Source organism: Phascolarctos cinereus, unplaced genomic scaffold (assembly GCF_003287225.1).
Source record: "Phascolarctos cinereus isolate Bilbo 61053 unplaced genomic scaffold, phaCin_HiC Scaffold_4;HRSCAF=312, whole genome shotgun sequence".
NCBI classification, from domain to species: domain Eukaryota; kingdom Metazoa; phylum Chordata; class Mammalia; order Diprotodontia; family Phascolarctidae; genus Phascolarctos; species Phascolarctos cinereus.
This window is the reverse complement of record NW_027555847.1, coordinates 125307233-125327943: the sequence shown is the minus strand read 5'-3', so window position 1 is coordinate 125327943 and position 20711 is coordinate 125307233. Positions and strand designations below refer to the sequence as shown.

Genomic DNA, 20711 nt, shown 5'->3' with positions numbered 1-20711 from the left:
TTTTTTTTGTTTGTTTTCTATCTCTGTACCTTCAGCACCTTGTACATAGACCTTTAATATGTTTGTTGAATCAATTTGAAATGATTTATATGGCAAATATTTTTCCTTATGACATCTGTATCAGCAGCTGAGTGGTGCAGTGGATAGGCTGTTAGGCCTGGAGTGAGGAAGACCTGAGTTCAAATCCAGCCTCATATCAGATGTGTGACCTTGGGCAAGTCATTTAATGCTGTTTGCCTCAGTTTCTTCATCTATAAAATGGGGATGAGAATAATGGCACCTACCTCCCAGGGTTGTTGTGAGGATCAAATGAGAGAAAATTTGTAAAGTGCTTAGCATAGTGCCTGTCACATAGTAGGTGCTGTATAAATGTTTGCTATTATTATTGCTATTGTTATTATTATTAGTAGTATTTTCAGATGTCAAAATGAATGTCCTTCTTTACTTTGGTCAGTAGTAAAGTCCAGGAGAGAATACTGTAGCTCATTATTACCTGTGTCTCTGTGCCTAAACAACTTTCCTCAGATCTCAGGGTTCCCCCACTTCCTCTCTGCCGTCAGTTTCTCAAGTCTGGAAACAGTTTGGTGGCATGGTATATAGAGGATTGGACTTGGAATGAGGAGGATGTGAGTTCAGATCCTTATTCAGACACTTACTAGTGACCCTGGTCAAGTCACTTAATCTCTTTTGCATGTGGGGGGGAGAGGGAAAGCATTTATTAAGTGCTTACTGTATTCTAGGCACTGCTAAATACTAGGGATAAAATACTGGCAAACAAGACAGTCTCTGCCCTTAAGGCGCTTTCATTTTAATGAGAGAGGGTAACATATAAAGGGCTGCTAGAAAGAGGGAGATAGAGGGGATGTGCATGAAAAAATAGCACCTAACTTACAGGGTTGTTATAAGGATCAAATGATACAGCATTTAAAATGCTTTGCAAACCCTAAAGTACTATATAAATGTTATTATTGTTGGTATTATTTTGGGGGGAGTATGGGATGATAGGGGAACATGAATCCTATGGCTACAACTATATTGTCATCATTACCTAATATATACAAAACATAAGGAGTTCAATATTCAGTTCCGTTTGGTGGTGACGGCAGTGATGTGCAGGGGGGTGGGAAGGATGCAGTTTTGGGTAGTGGTAGAGGACTCTAGACAGCAGAAAAGAAGCTATTTCTAAGAAATCACATTTGGTTTGTCTAGAGATCTAGTTTTATGCCTCCACCATTCATTAATGTGTTATTTAATGTAGACATTTTCCAGAGGTGCAGGTGCTTTCTGGCTGTAGAAATAGTTGCAGTGAGAGGTGTTGAAGGAAAGATTGAAAGGGGAAGGATGTTTTGATTCATCTGTTGCTTTTTCTTGGTTACGAATTTTCAGTGTATTATGCCCATGACAAATTGGATGACTTCGTTGGCGTTATTAACACATTTCTGCGTCCATTGTTTATGGAAATCAGGAAAGGACGCTCAGAAGATCATGGAAAGATGTTTTATGCTCTGGTAAGTGCATGGCTGAGCGCCCCCTTGTGGAATGTTCCTGTAAACAGAACCCAGGCTAAACGGAAATGCTGTTTTATGTGGTTAAAGCGCACTCTGCCTTCCTCATCCAGCCCCTCCTTCATCTGCTGCTTTGGGTATGGACAGGGAGGGGGGAAGGGAGGAGAGGGGGATTGTAGAATCATGATGATTAGAGCTGAAGTGGACCATCCAACCTCTTTGTTGGTCAGTCATTTCAGTCTTGTCCAACTCTTCATGACCCCATTTGGGGTTTCCTTGGCAGTGATACTGGAGTGGTTTGCCATTTCCTTCTCCAGCTCATTTTACATATGAGGAAACTGAGGCAGACAGGGTTAAGTGAATTGCAGGATTTGAACTCTTAAAGATGAGTCCTCCTGTCTCCAGGCCCAGCATTCTATCCACTGGGTCACCTAGCTGCCCTTCCAACCTCCTTACAGATATAGAATCCTTAAGAGAGTAAATGACTTTCCCAAGGTCACATAACTGGTTAGTGGAAGGAGTGGGACACAAATCAGGTCCACTGATTTTCTGAATATTCTTCATACTGGTCTGTTGGCATACTTTCTATAGGTCTATTGATCTTGCGAATATTCTTTCCATTACACCATGCTATCTCTTCATTAATACAGTCAGACTTGGAACACAGGAACATAGGGTTTAAATCTGTAAGGACCTTAGCGATTTGTAAGGGACCTGGGCTAAGCACCTCATTTTGCAAGAGAGGAAAACTAAGGCCCAGAACCATTAAGTGACCTGCCTAAAGTCACATGGGTGGTAATAAAAATAACAGTAATCACCACAATAATTATTGGCATTTCTATAGCACTTCAAGGTTCAGTAGACATGTTCTTCACAACCACTTTTAAGGTAGGTAGGCAAGTGTTATTGTTCACTTTCTGCTATTTTACATGATGTTTCTTCTGCTTCTTCCCCCACCTCATATTCCTTTGCAACAGGCCACAAAAGTTCATCTTTTTAGTAATTCTCTTCTAAGAAATACCCCCAAATATATGGAGTATGGGTCCAGAGGGAGGAAGATATTCTTGCCCAGAGCCAATATGCCAAACTTGTTGAAAGAACCCCTGCGTTTTGTATTTTTATTCTATTTCTATTTGCCCTTGGGATTAGGAAGGGAACCAAAATGTGAGCCCTAAGGTGAGCTGGCAGTTTGGCCACCTCCCTCCTATTCCCCCAAAGGGGGTGGGGAGTGGGAGAGGGAGAGAGAGAGAGGAAAGAAAAGAGAGAGACAGTGAGAGAGAGAGACAGAGAGACAGAGACAGAGAGACAGACAGAGACAGGCAGGCCCCTGAGGCTGTCTCAGCTCCTCTTGCCCCTTGGGAGGTTTAACCAAGGCTTCTGAACTCAATTGCTATATAGGAAGAGGGTTAGGTGACCCAAATCTGCTGTATTTAAAGCTGTTCTTAAGAGTCTACTGTTACTTTAGCCAGTTCTTAGAATGCTAATATATATTAGAAACATTTATTAATGCTAATATATATTAGAAATCCCCCAAAGGCCCCAAACTTACCCTCCCATTGGGATCTTTTCTAATTCTAGAAATCATCTTAGAGTAGTCTTCCCAAAATGGATTGTGACCAAAATAGGTTTGGTAGGGGGAAGGGTCCTTTTTTTCTAGATCACTCTAGAATCACTCTGTATTTAGGGTTGTAAGAACAAGAAGGAACAGGGGATTTGCCATGGCTTCGGGGAAACTTTTGCTTTCAATTATGTCTGAGCAAAGACTGATGGCCCTACTCTATGTAAGGTGCATTGCAAACTTGAATTTCTGCATAGCAAATGTGGTGTATTATTTCTTCTGATGCCTGGTGTGCACAGAATGATTTAACTGTGGAATGTTCTTGTCCTGGGCTGCTGCTTATCTGGGGCCAGAGCCATTAACAGTAATTCACAAGGGGGAAAGCCTTCAGTTTTAGATTTCAGTTCTTGTTAATAAGAAATAAGGTTTAAGCTGCAAAGTTTGAAACTATTTTTACTGAGTCATAATGATAACTATTTTGGCAACAAACATCACATGGCCTCATCTGGTTGTAGTTATGAGAAGGGCTGAACTTAGGGTAATATCAGGATTGAAATGGTTATGAAGACCAGAAGTAATAGTTAAGATTTCTCTGGCCAGAAACACTTGTGACCAAAGTAAATAAAAGCCAACAGGACTCTGGCTAACTTACACCAAAGAGATTTCATTTCACAAATGGGGACTTGAGTGAAACATACTTTTAATTAATTTTTCTGGGAGGAAACTCTCAACTCATAACATTGTTATGTACCAGGCGAAAATATATGAAATGCTTTTCAATAATGTCCTCATCCTAGTTTTCTTCGTATTACCTCCAGAGCTGCCTGTCCTATTCCTGTTACACGACATTTAGGAGTTGAGTCTCAGTATAATTCTGAAATGTCAACTAGTCTTATTATAATTAAAAAACCGCCATGATCACCTATGGCAGTCTTAGTCTATCCCTCTAGCTTATAAGGCAAAAAAGAGAAGGATAAGAGTGGAGCTTTGGAGGGAACCATTTTAGACTCCATTTCCTGTTGTTTCTAGCAGTCAGACCTCTTAGAAAACCTCAGGAGATGTATGTGGTTGCTTCAGGGGCAGGAGCAGAGGGGAAGTGGTGAGACAGGCAGGGGGCAAGAGATGTCCCTGCTGTTTGGCAGTGGCTTACAGCTAGCTGGTCATTCCTGTGTTCTGCTGTTCAGTCTTCTTGCTGGGGCTATAGACCAGGGAAATGGATTCCTGACCTTACAAATTAAAATGTTATCACACATAAAGATGATGCTCCATATTACTCTTAGAACTGTGTGAAGCTGGGCAAGTCTTTTGATCCTTCTGAGCCTCAGATTCTTCCTTTTTAAAATGAAGGGGCTGGCCTAGGTGGTCTCTGATGGTGATCTCCACCTCCAAATTCTGTCCTCTTCCATTCTGATGCTCCAGTTTTGATAGTGTTCATGGGAAACACCCTGGTAAAACAGAGAGAACCCTGCACTGTGTTTGACTTTTTCCTCTAACTAGCAGAGGAGTTGTTTGCCCTCTGAGCCTAAGCATTTTCTTCTAGAAAATGAGAGGATTGGATTAGATTATTTCTAAGGTCTCCTCCATTTCTAACAACGTCTGTTATACTGCTTGCTCTTTTGCAGAAGCAATTAAGCCAGCGTTCAGGGGCTGGCCTAGGAATCTGATCATGTTTCTAGGGGAAAATGAATTCCAAGTTGCAGAATACTAACATAAGTTACAAATGAATTTTATCAACTCAACTAATTTCAGAGTGCTTTTAGGACTGTCTGTAAATATGGGAATTGCTGTCATAAGACAAAGGCAACAACGTGACTTTTGACAGCAGAAATAGCCATGTCTATCATCTAATGAATTGACTGGATATTCAAAATTTTAAAGTGTAAAATCTTTCCCCCTAAATTTACTGAAATCAAGTGTAATTCAGTGAAGTTAAGGTATAATTTTGTGTGTATACGTGTGTGTGTGTGTGTGTGTGTGTGTGTGTGTGTGTGTGTGATTATTCATTAAGAAAATAAGGCATAAATAAGAATTCGGTTATTAGCAAGATAATTGAATAGGAATCAGAACTTAGAATATCCAGTCCAAATACCTCTCATCTTCTAGAAGCTGAACCTCAATCTGAAAGAGTACATGGGATTTGCTGAAGGCCACATAGGGATTAAATAGCAGAGGTAGCCTTCAACTCCAGGTCCTCTGTTTCCAAACCTAGTGCTAATTCTGCTATGTGATGCTACTAAAAACTGTGACTAAATGAACCTCTGCTGTTTTCACTTATAACATGCAAGTGATAACCTATGCACTGGCCTAGAGTAAGGAGCTCCAGATGGGGCACTGAATAACTCTGGACAAACTGCTCTGGCTTGGAGCATTGTAGCAGGCTTAAAATCCTTTCTGAGCCTGTGTTTCCTCCTTTCTAAAATTGAAGGTTAGCTTGGATGATCCCTGATGTTCCTTCCAGCTCTGGCATTTTATAATTCTTTACAACTCTAACTGACCCGGTTTAAAAAATAATTATATTCTTTTTTTCATTCAGCAAAAATCTACCTTCTTTCCCACCTTGCCCCCCACGCCCAACCTCCTCATCAACTGAGAACAAAAGAAAAACAAACCCCTTATTGAAAACATGTATAATCAAGCAAAATACATTTCTGCATTGTCTGTGTCCAAAAACCATGTCTCATTCTGTGCTCAGAGCCCTTCACCCCTCCATCAGGAGGTGTGAAACATATTTCATCATTAGTCCCCTGGAATCTTAGTTGGTCATTACCCTGATCAGAGTTCCTAATTCTTTTGGAGTTGTTTGTTTTTTCCATATGGTTGTCATTGTATATGTGGCTCTGTTTGCTTCCCTCTGTATCAGTTCGTACAAATCTTCTCAGCTTTCTCTGTAATCTTCTCCATAATTTCCTTCAGCACAATAATATTGCATCGCATTTATATACCATAACTTGTTCAGTTATCTCCCAGTTTGTGGGCACTCCTTCAGATTGCCATTCTTTGCCACCTCAAATTTGTTTTGTTTAGGACTAATCCCTCCTTTAATCTACTCCCCCTCACCTAGTTCTGCCTCCTCCCTTTTCCCTCCTATTTCCCTATTGAGTGAAATCTATTTCTATACCCAAACTCTGTGGGGGTGTGTGTTCTCTTCTTTGACAATTCAAATGAGAATGAGGTTCAAGTTTCAACTGCTTCCCTTGCCCGCTCCTTGTTTGTATAGTTGTCCACTTCAGCATGTGAGATAATTTTCCTAATGTTCTTTTCCCTACTCTCCCCTCCCCCTGCAGTGTATTCCTTTTCCCTGTCTTTCCATTCTTTTCTTAAGATCATTAAGAATGTTTTTAAATGCATAAAATAAAATATATGATATTACAAAGGAAACCAATTATATTGAAATATAGTTATCACAGTATTAGACTTCATAACCCTCTACTTCTGCCCAGATTAAAAGCCTCTGGTTTGGGGGAAAGAACAGTGAATTTGGAGTCAGGAATCCTGGTTCTGCCACTTGCTAACAGTATGACCTTGGGCAAATTGCTTCCCATCCTCAGATTTCATTTTCCTTTTTTTGCCAAATGAAGAATTTATGCTCGATCATCTCTAAGGTCTTTTCCAAGTTAAAAAATGTTATTTGGTAATGTAGAAATGTGAATAATTATGATAATTTACATTTCTATATTATTATAAGATTGACAGAGTAATGTAGGTAGAGCAAATATTATCATCTTAATTTTATAGACAAGGAAACTAGGCTCAGAGAAGTCATACTCCTAAACTGGTTGTTAATGAAGGGGCAAAAATTAACATTTAACCTGACCGTGTTTTTAGGTGAATCTTGCAATAACGGAAGCTACCAAAGTGGCATCTGACTATGCAGAAAATGAATTGGAATTATTTAAAAAAACTGTAAGTATCATCAAATAGAATAATTGGGGAAAATTTTTTTATCCTCTAGTTAAAAAAATTAATAAATAATCTTTGGATAATGATTAAAGAGGTACATGTCATTTTATTTTGATGCATAATAATTAGCTATATTAGGCATATACCATAAGTCAAATGAATGAAAAGGGCTTTATTGAGGGAGCTAATTTTCTCTTCTGAGATAAATGAGTGTTAAATTAAAATCATTGAAAATTGAAAAATTCAAAGAAGAGTTTGGTTTTTCATTTAATGTAGTCATCTTTGTTTAGCGATCTCACCTGGAATTCCCAGCAAAGATTGCTGAATGGTCTCTAGGGAGAACAGCTGTCTATGGAACACTTTATTGTAGCACAGAAGTGACCCTGGATTCTCAATCAATCAATCAACAAGCACTTATTAAATGCCTTTTATGTCCCAGGACTCTACTAGGCATGTAGATAAAGGCGAAAGTCCAATAGTCCTTGCCCTTGAGGAGCTTAAAGTCTAGGCTGGGGAGAAAACATGGACTTATAGGTACATACAAAAGAAATGAACTGATGAATTACAAAAGCATTTATTAAGCACTTACTATGTGCAAAGCACCAGAAACACAAATAGAGAGGTAAGACAATCTCTGCTCTTGAGGAGCTCATGTTCTGATGGAGGAGACACCCATATGGGAGGTTTAGTTAAGCTGCAAGTTTGATGGGACATCCCATGGTCTTTGGGGTAGAGGGACAAAGGAGATGTCAATGCTTGTTCTTTAATGTCATTTCTACTAATAAAGTCTTATAAGTTTCTGATGTTCAGCCATTTGATGTGCCAAAATCTTTGGTGGCAGGAACTTTCTTTTCTGAGTCTTCAGTAGCTGTGGCTCTAGTACCTGCAGAAGCAGCTGCCAGGCTGCATTTCCACAGGGGTTGCTTCCCAGGATGATGGCTGTGGACCACTGTGCAGGAAATATTGCTTTTCCCCGGGTTTTTGGGCTCTGGGTCCTGGGCTGTCTTCTTCAGGCTCTGAGATGGTGGTGGAGGTAATCTCTCTTGCCTGGCACATACTGCCTTCCATCTGTCCCCCAGACTGACTTGCTGCTTCAGCTAGACTGACTTGCCTGCCTTATGCATGGCATTGATTGGCAGTTGGTGAGAATGACTAGCCCCTTCTTCAAAGGAGTTGCTAGATGGAAGAAAATTTTGGGGGGACATATACTTGAAATTGAGGGGATCAGAAAAGGCTTGATGTAGAAAGTGATGCTTGAATTGAACCTTGAATGAAACATGGAATTCTTCAAGGCAGAGGTGAGGATGGAGTACATTCCAGGTATGGGGAGCCATTGCAAAGGCAAAGAGATGGGAGGAGTGCCTTGTGTAAGGAACAGAGAGAAAGCCAATTTGGCTGGATCATAGAGTGCAAGAAGGGGTTTTAATGTTTAATGAGGCTGGAAAGACAGGTTGTGGCCAGCTTATAAAGAGCTTTAAAAGCCAAGTAGAGGAGTTATCTTTGGTCAGAGACAATAGAAAACACTGGAGTTTATTGAGCAGGGGAGTTTCATGATCACATGCTTAACAAAAATCACTTTAGTAGTTTTGTGGAGGTTAAGTTGGAGTGAAGTGAAACTTGAGGCAGAGAGGCCAGTTAGGAGCCATTTCAGTGTTCTGGCAAGAGGTGATGAGAGCCTACATTAAGGTGGTAGCTATGTGAGCATGGAGAGAGGAACAAATGTGGAAGATTTTGTGAAGATAGAAAGGACACAACTTGGCAACTGATTAGATACTTGTAGTGAATGAGGAGTTGAGGAGGTCACTGAATTTGCAAACGTGGATGACTAGAAGGAACTGGTGGTGCCCTTGACAGAAAGAGGGATTGATTTTGGGGAAAAGATGATGAGTTCTGTTTTGTGTATGCTGAATTTGAGATACGTACAGAACATTCAGTTCCAAATGTCCAACAGGAAGCTTGTGTTGTGTCACTGAACCTAAGGAGAATTACTAAGGCTGGATATATCAGTTGGGGAGTTATCAGCCTAGAGATGACAATAAAATCTATATCAGCTGATGTGGTAACCAAGAGTGAGGAGAAAGAGAGAGAGAGAAAGAGAGAGAGAGAGAGAGAGAGAGAGAGAGAGAGAGAGAGAGAGAGAGAGAGAGGGAGGGAGGGACGGAGGGGGAGAGAGAGAGAGAGAGAGAGAGAGAGAGAGAGAAGAGAGAGAGAGAGAGAGAGAGAGAGAGAGGGAGGGAGGGAGGGAGGGACAGAGGGGGAGAAGTTTTGGGTTAAAGGCCTAGGGTTTTTCCACAGCCAAGGGGCTTGATGTGTATGAAGAACCAGCAAAAGAGCAGATAAAAAAGAGCAGATAGAGAGGAAGAGAACTATGATAGAGCAGGGTCACAAAACCCCGAAATCCCAGAGAGGAGAGAGGATCTAGAAGGAGAGGATGTTCAACAGTGTCATATGATTGAGAAAGGTCAGGAAGGATAAGAATCGTCCAGAGACCATCAGATTTGGTGTTTAATCAGCATTAGAAACTTTGGAGAGGGCAGTTTCAGTTGAGTGATGAAGTCACAAGCCAGATTACAAAGAGTTTAGAAGTGAGAAGAGAGTAAGCTTTTTCTAGTTTGGCTAAGAAAGGGAGGAGTGATATAGCACGACAGCTTGAAGGAATGACAGGGTTTACCGAGAGCTTTTTAGGATGAGGGGGACTTGGGCATGATGGAGGCAACAGGATTCATTATGAGGCCAGTGGAGCATAAGCTCTGGCAGACCCTGCCATGCTGGAAAAAGCCTTAAGACTGGTTCTAGCAACAGACTGAGTCTGTTTTCTGAGGGCTAGCCTAATTAAATACAGAAGTTTCATCAATAATAGGCCGGCCATGTAGGAACAAATATTTTGGCCGAGGCAACCTTGAAATAAATTAATATAAAATGATCATCTGTTCCATGTGGCCTCCATCTGCTTCCACATTGATGTTGGCAGAATGGCAGAGTCAGAGGCAGAGGGCACTAATAATCACAGTTTTAGATTATCTATAAATAATAATACAACACAATAAACATTTATTGAACTCCTGCTATGTGCCCAGTGCTAAGCACTGGGCATACAACAAAGAAAAAGAGTCCTTGCCCTCAAGGAGCTTATAATCTAATGGGGGAGACAATGCACAAAAGTTTAAGAGGGCATGGACAACAGTTGCACCAGATGGGCAGGCATAGATAGTTGTAAGTTGTGTTGTTGGAGGGGATACCCACATTGATGAGCTACGTTTGAGTATTTGATTATCTTGCCATAGTTTTTCTATAAGATAGATTATGATGTAAATTTTGCCCTGCCTAGATTAGGAACAACAAGGCTAACTTTGTGTGTGCCTTTCTGGTGATTTGTAAAATACGATTTAAGAGTTATCAACTGTTTTTAAAGGTATTTTTCCCTTTCATCTCTCAAGTAACAAATGCAGTAACTAACAATTTAAATAATATTATTTATTATATAAATACCACACCGTGCTTATAAAGTGCTTTACAAACAGTATTCATTTGACCCTCACAAAAAATCCAGTGAGGAAGGTAGGTAGGCAGGCAGTGTGTATCACCCCTTCAGTTGGGTTTCATAGGCATTGCCTACTTATAAAGCTATTTTCCCAATGCTGTGGAAGAGAGAGAGAGAGAGAGAGAGAGAGAGAGAGAGAGAGAGAGAGAGAGAGAGAGAGAGAGAGAGAGAGAGAGAGAGAGGGAGGGAGGGAGGGAGGGAGGGAGGGAGGGAGGGAGGGAGGGAGAGAGAGGCTCCTTTGCAGGTCTGCCAGTTTGGGACTTTACATCTTGGAGGTAAAAGTGGGCCAGAGATACAGACTTGAGATTTATTTACTATAAAAATATTTCTTGCAGATGGACTTGATTGTTGAATCAGAAAGTGGCTATGCATCATCCACCAGTATTTTAAACCTGTCCGACAAACTCCAGAGCAAAAAAATGAAGAAGAAGGAAGCAGAACAAGTGCTTCAGATGTTTGTTCAGGACAAGTGGCTTTCAGAAGTAAATTGTTCCGGGATACCCTGTGGCCATTTTTAAAGTTTTGACTGATTTTTAGGGCAAACAAGAGTTTCTTCCAAAGTGCTGGTTTAATTAACTCTATTACTTTAGGAAGAAAAGTAAAACTAGAAAAAGATTGCTCCACGGATTGTGCTGGAACGTAAAGATACTTGCTCCTCTCCCTTTGGGGATCTCAGTGCTGACACAAAATTTCTGGTTCTGCATTTTGTAACAGTACGATAGCATTTCCAAGAAACTCCAGACAGCGGCACAGAAAGCGAGCTTCTTGTCACAGAAACCTTGTTTATCAGCAGCTTCCTTCCAGTGAGTGTCTGGCGATTTTGTTCTGTCTGGCCGGCATGACAAGTTCTGTGTGGTGATGCTCCACTTCCTCATGCGGTTCCTGGCCAACACGCTGGACCTGCTGATACCGCTGTCAGCTTCTTTTTCAGGGAAAGTTACTTCTTGGTAGCCCTGCATACATAGTTCACTGATGTCATGGAGGTAGACTGGTAATTTCAGGAGGTGTGACTAACACAAGGCAGTACTGGGGTATTTTTCAGCACTAACCAGTTTGTTTACATTTTGAGGGGCTAGCTATGAAGACAGTACTTAATATTTATGAGTAACCTGACAAATTCCAAATGCGTTGAGCCTGCAGGACATGTTTAACTTATGAATTAAATTTCTCACTTAATTTTAACTTGGTTTCTAGAATCAGAATTTTTTAATTTTAGAAGAGACCTCAGAGATTCACAGAGAAGTAAACTAAGACTCAGAGAAATATGGAGTAGAAAGAGGGCTGGATTTGGAGTCAGAAGATTCAGGTTCAGACCCCTAGATTTGCTGCTTGGGGGAAGGGGAAGGGGAAGGGGACTTGTTTGGTTCAGGCACCGTGCTAAGTGAATCACACATATTGGCTCATTTGATCCTCACAACAACCCTGTGAGGTAGGTGCTGTTCTTATCTTCATTTAACAGTTGAGGAAACTGAGGCAGACAGTGGTTTAGTGACCAGGTCACACATTTAGTATCTGAGGACAGATTTGAAGTCTTCCGGGCTCCAGATTCAATGTTCTGTAACCCTTAGCTGGTTACTGCTTGTGTGACCCTGCATAAGTCTCTTCATCCCTCTAGACTTTGGCTTCCTTTATCTGTGAAATGATTGGGCCAGATTAGATTATTTAGAACATTCCACCCCCATTCCTAGGATCCTGTTGATGATGATGTGAATTGCTCAGGAATGTAGCCAGTAAGTGGTAGAACCAGGATTTGAACCCAGGTTTTCTGAGTTCAGGACTTTCTCTATCGCCTGATACTGTTCTGTATGTCTGGTAAGAAATAGGAACTAGTCTGTAAATTTAGGAACTGAAAATTCCAGCTCCCCCATTCTGTCTTCTGTCTCTCCTTTTCTATGGATTAAGATGTTATTCTCACTCTAACCGTTTTCTGCTATTTCCTATACTTTAGGGTAGTAATAAGATCTTTCCAGAAAGCTGAGAAGGCCCAGTGGTAAATTGAGAGAAGACCTCCTGAGATGCAGGGCAGGGCAGGACAGCTTAGGGCCCTCTGTTCTGGCTGTCCACATAAACACACGCACACACACACACACACACACACACACACACACCCCATTATTGTGCAGTGCTAGTATTACTGATAATCATATCTCTGTCATACTTTAGGAAAGACAACCAGAGCAGGCAACAGTGGATAGGTAACTTGGAGTCAGGAAGACTTGAATTTGAATCCTACCTCAGACACTAGCTGTGTGTCTAAACTAAAGCACTTAAGCAGTTAAGTTGTTCTGATCATCAAGTGAAATGTCCTACATGAAGTACTTTGCAAACCTCAAAGTACTTGCAAAACTCTATAACTGTTAGCTATTATAATTTTCTTACTTCCTAGTGTAATGTATCTAAGATGTGAAAATCTTTGCTGTCTGGCACACTGACCAATATAAGTTAATAAGAAACCTGAGATGGGAAGAAATCTTTAATATTAGGCGGTCAGTACATTTTGTGAATAAAAGGAAAAATGTCTGACCCCAGGTTATCTGATACCAAGGCCAGGGTTCTTTCCATTTCTGGCTGGTTCCCCTGGGTTCACATCCCAGTTGTGTTGCTACCACCAGCCAGATCATCTTGGGCCCATCCTCAAACGTTTCTAGACCCAATTCCTCCTTTTGTAAAATGAGTGGGCTGCCTCAGGCAATCTCTAAAGACTTCCTGAACTTTCTCATACTTTCCAATGACTTAGTTACATGGCCAGGGACATCAAGAACCCAAAGCACATCAGGATCTAACTGTAGAGATAAGCACAGGTCTCCAAGGGAGGTCTGGGTATCACCACTGGCCTTGGCACTAGATGTGGGATCTTAAGACTAGGCTCTTCTCCTCTTAGTTGAGGCCTTGTTTTCCTTGTCTCTAAAATAAAGGGGGGTATATTCAGCCACTTCAGAGGTTTCTTCCTACACGATCCAACTTCACAGAAAAATTGTGCAGAAAGTACTTTGTAAAGTGCTATGTAAACGGTAGCTCTTACTAATTTGTTAAAAAGAAGTGTTCATTAAAATTCTTACTTGACAGTCAAGAAGCTAGCTCTACCTTTTTCAGGCCCTCATCCTGTGTTTATTCGCATTGCAGGAGGCCCACCAAGGGATATTGCAGAAGCATCTTTATTTTGATTGGCCAGTTGTGTGGTCTTGGACAAATCACAGCCCCTTCCTCTGCTGTTTCTTCTTTTACAAAATGAGGAAGGTGATCTAGATGAGCTTTGAGGAACCCCTTACTTTCAACTCTCAAGATCTTAAGGCCTCTGCCCACCTTGATCCTCTGCCATTTTCTTTACTGTGTTATGGAAGACTGTGAGGGCTTCTCTGCCTCCTCTTCCGATGCAAGGGTTTTTTGAAAAACACCAATCCTTGTTTCAACAGCCTATCCTTATTTAGTCAAAGCTACTGTGATATTTTGGAGGAGAAGCAGTGGGAACTTAGCCCAGGGAATTCCAAAGTATAACTTCCACTGTAGGACCATAGGATTTAGATCTAGAGAGATTTAGAAATCATCCCTTTGAAGAGCTAAAGAAAGTGAGACTTGGAGATGTTCAGTATCTTGTGACTAAGTTCACACAAACAGTATGTAACAGGGCCACCTGAATGCAGATAAACTGCTTTGATTCCAAATCTAGAGATTTTCCCACTGGGCTGCACTATGTTTAATGTCTACATACAAACACAGCCTGGGTCTCATAGATGTGGATTTTCCCTGTCCCTTTAGGGAAAAGGCCAATGATAGTGTTTTGTTTATACCAATCCTATACTTCTGGGTGCTCAGAGGATCTCAAAAGTCAAAGTGGCTCTAGTGCTTTCAATTTTTTGGCCTTAGTTGGACATGATTTCACTTAAGTGAAGAGATTTGATAGGATTCTTGAGTGAAGTGGGAAATCAGTAAATGATCATTTTCAAATGTTAATCCACACACCATTATGGGGAACCTGTGTGTCCAAACCGTGTGTAAATAATAGCATATATGTGTGTGTGTGTGCGTGTGTATATATATATATATATATATATATATATATATATATATGTATATATCACCTTACAATTTATAAAATGCTTTATGCTCATAATATTCCTGTGAAATAGGATTTTAGTTTGAATATCCCCATTTTATAGATGAAGAAAACAGGCTGAGGCAGGGGAAGTGCCTGGCCTTCCTTCACATAGCTTAAATCCAGATCAACTGACTCCAAATCCAGTGTTCTTTCTACTATACTACTTTGCTTTTCCTCCTGAAACTCAATTTTATTTTATTTTCAGTTCCAAATTCTCTCCTTTTGAGAAGACAAGAAAAATAAAATCTGTTTCAAATGTGTATAATCATGCAAAACCAATTTCCATAGTAGTTTATGTTCCAAAAATAAAAACAGCAAGAAAAAGAAAGAACTAGAAGAAAATACACTTCATTTTGAGCTCTTGAGTCCCTCAGTTCTCTCTCTGGATGTAGACAGCATGTTTCATCATGAGTCTTTTGGAATTGTGGTGGGTCATTGTGTTGATCAAAGTGACTAAGTCTTTCAAAGTTGATCATCTTTACAATACTGCCATTACTGTATAAATTGTTCTGATTCTGCTTAATTCACTCTGAATCAGTTCATATGAGCCTCCCTACATTGATTTTTCATAAATAAAGTTGTAGAAGGAATATGTGTAATATATTATGGCACTGTTTGGTATGGTGCCACATTGCCTCTTAACAGGGTGCTTTTTAATGTTCTTGACATTTCATTTCTGTGTGTTTCACCTCCACAACTAAATCTTAGCCTCAAGGACAAGGGTCTTGTTGACATTCCCGTTATTCCCCCCCACGCCCCATCCTGATCTTTCTACCATGAACCTTCAATAAATGCTTTTTGGCTGTTACTATCTCTTTAGAGACATGGTGAATACACTTTACATACTCGCTGCATCATGGAATTGGATCAGTATATATGTGAGACATATCAGGATGTCAAAAAGTGCAACATCTGCCACAGTCTTGCCATTCAGGTAAATAAGTATGAAGCTTTTAAACTGATCTTTGAGAATATTTTCCCCTTCATGAAAACCATTCCATAGATTTGTAGTAGTTCTGCTGGGTACTTTGAATTTCATAGACCTTTGATATCATAAGCTAACTAGCCCATTAATTTCTCTCTGGTCACATTCTACTCAATTAGCTAATTAAGAAACATTTATTAACTCCCTACTATGTGCCAGGTACAGGAGAGGTAAAAAAACACTATCCTTTTAGTAATAAACCTCTGTTGTTACTAGTACCAGCTTCCTGCATCTAATACCTTTTTCATAGTTTAAAATATTGTAGATATTTTCATCAGAACATTGCTTTCTCATGCTATTTCCCCCAAGTAAATAGAACATTATTGGGCCAGGCCCCTCCCTCAGAGTATTAGTCACTTTGGAAAGTACATGAAATTGGATGTCAAGAGAGGGTTAATCTAGAGGACAGATAGAATCCTAGATATCTGGTACATTTCTGAAAGTGTCCAAAGAACATTTGTGGTAGTAGTACAATCAGCTAGAAAGCACATCAGAGATTATCTTTCAAGTTCAACTAGTTTTAGTGAAGTGAAAATGGAGAACTTTCCCATGTTCACACAGCTGATCTGTAGGACAGCTGGGACTTAAACTAACAGACACACCTTTCCAGACATATATCCTATGGCTTAGCACATCGACTCCTGAAAGCAAAAGTGAACCCAAGGGGTTCGAGAACTCACTGGAGAAAGTTCTTGATCATTGGACTGAATAACAATAATTGTGGACTCCTAAGGGAGAAGATACACAGGTCCACTTAAAAATGTCAAGCAAAGCGCAGAGAAATCTGAGACCTTTTGTAATTAGCCTTTTTCATTTCAGGGCCAGTCCTGTGATACCTGTGGAATTAAAATGCATTTACCTTGTGTTGCAAAGTATTTCAAATCTCAGCCTGAGCCACACTGTCCTCATTGTAATGAAGTGTGGCCTCATGAGACTCGAGGTAGGATGAATCACAATTTGAACTTTGCCCTGGGTTTACTGGACTATTAATGGATATCTTTATTTTCTTTATTTTTCTTACTTCCTATTTTTTGTATTACCTGCTTTTCCTAATATCTTCATATTCCCTTCCTAGAGAGCCTTTCATTTTATAATGAAGAAAAAAAGGGGGAAAAAAAGGTTTAGCACAACTAATCAACGTGCCAGACAAGTCTGACATTATCTGCAGTGTTTCAGACCTCTAGCCCCTCACCTCCATAGCAGGAGGTGCATTATTATTTTTCCTCTTTGGGACCAAGCTGTCATTATACTTCTGCAGCTCTATTTCAATTGCTTTGTTGTTCTTTCCATTTACATTTTTGCAGTCATTGTATAGTTCTCCTGGTTCTGCTTATTTTACTTTCCATCATGTTATCTTGTTATATCATCATGTTATATCTATAGTCTTCCCTATGTTTCTCTGCATTCATTGTTTTTAATAATATAGTAATTTTCTATTACATTTACCACAATTAATTTTTGCCATTCTCTAATCAATGAACATGTTTACTTTTTTTTTTTTTGCTGCTACAGAAAATTTTGCTGTAAATATTGTGGTGTTTATGTAGCCTTTCTTTTTGTCATTAACCTTCTTGGGGTATATGCCTATCATATCAAATCCTTACCAGAGATATTTGATACAAAGATTATTTCTCGCTATAGACTGCTTCCTTTATTCCTAGTTATATGAAATTATTTATGCAAAACCTTTTCAATTTTATGTAATCAAAATTTTTTCTCATATTTTATGATTAACTCTATTCTTTATTCCTATTAAAAATAACCCTGGTCATAGCTGTAAAAGGTACCTGATATGGTTATCTTATGGTTTTTGTGGTAAAATTCAGGTGACATATCCATTACTCCTTTCCAGTTTTACCAGCAATTCTTATCAAATAGGTAGCTCTGCCCAGGTAACTTATGATTTGGGGTTTTATTAAAAACTGGATTATTCAGTTCAGTTATTTTTTATTTTTTCTTGTCTGATCCACTCTTCTGTGTTTTTTTTTAAGTAGTGCCAAATAGTTTGATGATTTCTGCTTTATGATATAATTTGGGGTCACTGTGCACATTTTCTATGCTAAAGATTTTAAGTGAGATGTAAATTTCTTTGCTTCAGTATTCTTACTTCCAAAGTTTCTTTTGGGAGGAGTTTAGGGATAGTTTGCCCTAACTTTACCAATATTTTCTTGGGAATCTATTGAAAATCTGAAGCTTCCCTGAAACTTTTAGACTTGAGCTAAAAACCAGTTTTATGTTACATGTTAATATAGTACCTAGGAATGTTGTTCAGCACAGAAGCAGCTTCTGTATGTGAAAACAACCTTGTAATCTTATCTGTGTTCTTCCTTATGCAGATATAGTTCGACCAGATTCCTATTTGCCATCTAATACCCCAAGAACATCTAGAAGAGTCTCATCTTCAGAAACAAAGTGATGTTGAGTTCACTATTGAGTCAGGATTTTCTGCACTGGAATTAAACACTCAGATATGTTCAAAAGGATAAAATGTACTAAATGGTCCTATTTTGAACTTAATAATGCATTTTTAATAGTTTTATATTAATTAGTCCAGCTTATTTGTATTGACTTGCTAATAATCTAAGTAAAATAATTTTAATGAGGTGGTGATTTGGGGCATTTTTCTTGGTCTGTGCCCTGGTACTGTTGATATTAGTATTGTTTGATAATTTATAACACAATGAAATAGGAATACATTTTGCTTTTCATAATTCAGATTTAAACTTGAGTATCACATACATCAGGGTTTAAATAAATATCTGAATTTAATTGAACTAAAACTGAATTAAGTTACATTTTAAATCCTTTGTTTTTATTGATTCAATGATCCTTTTCAGTACTTAAGAAGCTGTCCTTTCTCTCTTGTCCCTGTTTTTCTTGATGCTACATTAGGCCATAAGTGGCCTCTGGACAAGACTGCCTAAGTTTGAGACTTGGGCCAGAAATGAAGTTAGAAGTCAAATTATGAGAAGTCCTCAAAGGCAGGATGGAACAGAGAGGTACTGCAGAGCCAGACATCTTAACCTGTAGTCCTTTGATCCATCTTATTCTATTTTTCCAGTCCATCTTTCTCACTCTGTAGCAAGGCTTGACTCCATGGTATGCAATATTTATAATTCATCAGCCACCACCTTCTTGTCCTCCTTTTGACTGAAGTTTAAAAAAAAAAGTTGATTTATCCCTCTATAATTTCATGGTAAGAACCTTAGTGAGGCCTTCATTGCTACTTGCCAATTCTGCTTTGCTCTTGCCGCCTTCTTGCCTTATTCCCTATTGCAACTATTCCAAACTGTTTCCTCATACTTCCAGCTTCCAACCACATTGCCATGGCTCACATTTAATAGCAGAGAACATTGCCTCCTACTTCAATGAGGCTATACCAATGGGAACCCTTTATTTTCCTTTTCTGCAATTTAAAATTTCTAAACATCACCCATTTTCTTCTTTTTGCCACCTATTTCAAAGGAAGAGGTATCCTTAGTCCTTTAGGACAACTTCTCTCTCTGTGGCACTGTCCCCATCTCTTCCCTGGGAGTTTGCTCCAAAAATCCTCTCCTCCAACCTCATTGTCTTCCCTTGACTCTTCTCCCTTGTTAAAGCTATCCTGAGATCTCTTCTCTTCCTGTCATTGTCATGCTTCTTAAAAATAGCTGTTTCCATTGCCTCCATTCCTTTCCTGCACTCACTCTTCAGTCCTTTGATAGATGGCTTCACTTCCTACCATGCGACACAAATGTCTATCTCAGAAGTCAGCAATGACCTCTCTGTTGTCACATCCAGTGGCCTTTTTAGCCTGTATTTTCATTCTGCAGCATTAGACATTATTAAACCACTCCTATTTCTGGACACTTTTTCTTCGGCTTCTGAGGCATGACACTACTGGTGCTTGTACCTCCTGAATCAGTTCTCATATATGTTTGTTCTCTTCTTATACACTTAAGGTGGATGTTCCTCAAATCTGCCTTTGCTCCTTCCTCTCAATAATTCCATCCTTGGCTAATGCATTCACTCTCACAGTGCCAGTTATTGCTTTAAATTTTTTAAAATTCATTTTCTGTTTCTGATATCACCACAGTTATCCCAAGTATCCATCCCTCTTCCTCTGCCGGAGAGTGATCCCATGACAAATGATATTTCTTTTAGTACACTACAGAAGTCTGAAAACATGTGCAATGCGTAACTCTTGTGGACCTCCCACTTCCACGAAAGGGTAGATTGGGGATGTCCCCTCATCCCTCTTCATTTGAGTCCTGTTTGATCTTTACACTTTTTTCACATTTACTTTTGATTTTTGGGTGTGTGGTTGTTCTTTCCATTTGCATTGTTGTAGTTACTGTGCATGTTGTTTTCTTGGCTCTGCTTACTTCACTTTGCATCAGTTCATATCGAGCTTTCCTTGCTTCTCTGTATTTTTCACACACATCATTTCTTAGAGCACAGTAATATTCCCTAAACTATTTGTTTAGCCATTCCCCAAGTAATGGGCATCGACTTTGTTTTCCATTCTTAGCTATCACAAATAGTGGCCAGCTATCACTTCTACCCAGTCAGTTGCTAAGTTGATATTTCTAGTCTTGATCCTTCTAGACTTGCATCCCAAACTATACTTAGGACTTCCCTACCCAGCTGTCCGATTAGCACTTCATATTTAAAATAGCCAAAACTAAAATGGTCTTTCCCCTAAAACATGTTTTCATCAGCTCCCATGGATTTAATTACTATCTCTGTGCTGTTGATTCTCAAATCTATCTATCCTGCCCCCAGCTCTCTACTGACTTCCAACGTCACATCTTCAACTGCTTTTCAGTCATATTGAACTGGATGTTCAGTAGACATCTTAAACTCAATATGTTCAAAGGGGAACTCATTATCTTTTCCCCCAAGTCCTTCCCCCTCTTACCTAAGCAACACCATCTATCCTCCTAGCCCCTCAGGCTTGCACACTAGTAGTCATTCTGGATGTCTCACTCTCTCAGACTCCATGTGAATTTGTTGCCAGGGCCTGCCAATTTCACCTCTGCAACATCTCTCAAATACTCCACCTTCTCTCCCCTGACACTGCCTTCACCCTAGTCAGGCCCTCATCACGTCGTGCCTGAACTACTGCAGCAGCCTGCTGGTGGCTC

At 39.7% G+C, this 20711-nt stretch overlaps 1 protein-coding gene across 3 annotated transcripts in view; it reads left to right on the top strand.

Annotated features, from left to right (window-relative positions):
• Positions 1–18188, top strand: part of NSMCE1 (NSE1 component of SMC5/6 complex) — a 59791-nt gene extending 41603 nt beyond the window's left edge. For 2 of the 3 annotated variants that reach the window (XM_078152519.1, XM_078152520.1), the window contains exons 3-9: positions 1387–1508; positions 6889–6966; positions 10840–10986; positions 11219–11307; positions 15421–15534; positions 16405–16525; positions 17922–18012. In XM_078152519.1, coding sequence (XP_078008645.1) covers positions 1387–1508; positions 6889–6966; positions 10840–10986; positions 11219–11307; positions 15421–15534; positions 16405–16525; positions 17922–17927 — 677 coding nt within the window. In that variant the 3' untranslated portion in view covers positions 17928–18012. Of the gene's footprint in view, positions 1–1386; positions 1509–6888; positions 6967–10839; positions 10987–11218; positions 11308–15420; positions 15535–16404; positions 16526–17921 lie in introns of all 3 variants that reach the window. The other variant, XM_021006361.2, reaches the window with a different exon arrangement.
• The last annotated feature ends 2523 nt before the right edge of the window (positions 18189–20711 follow it).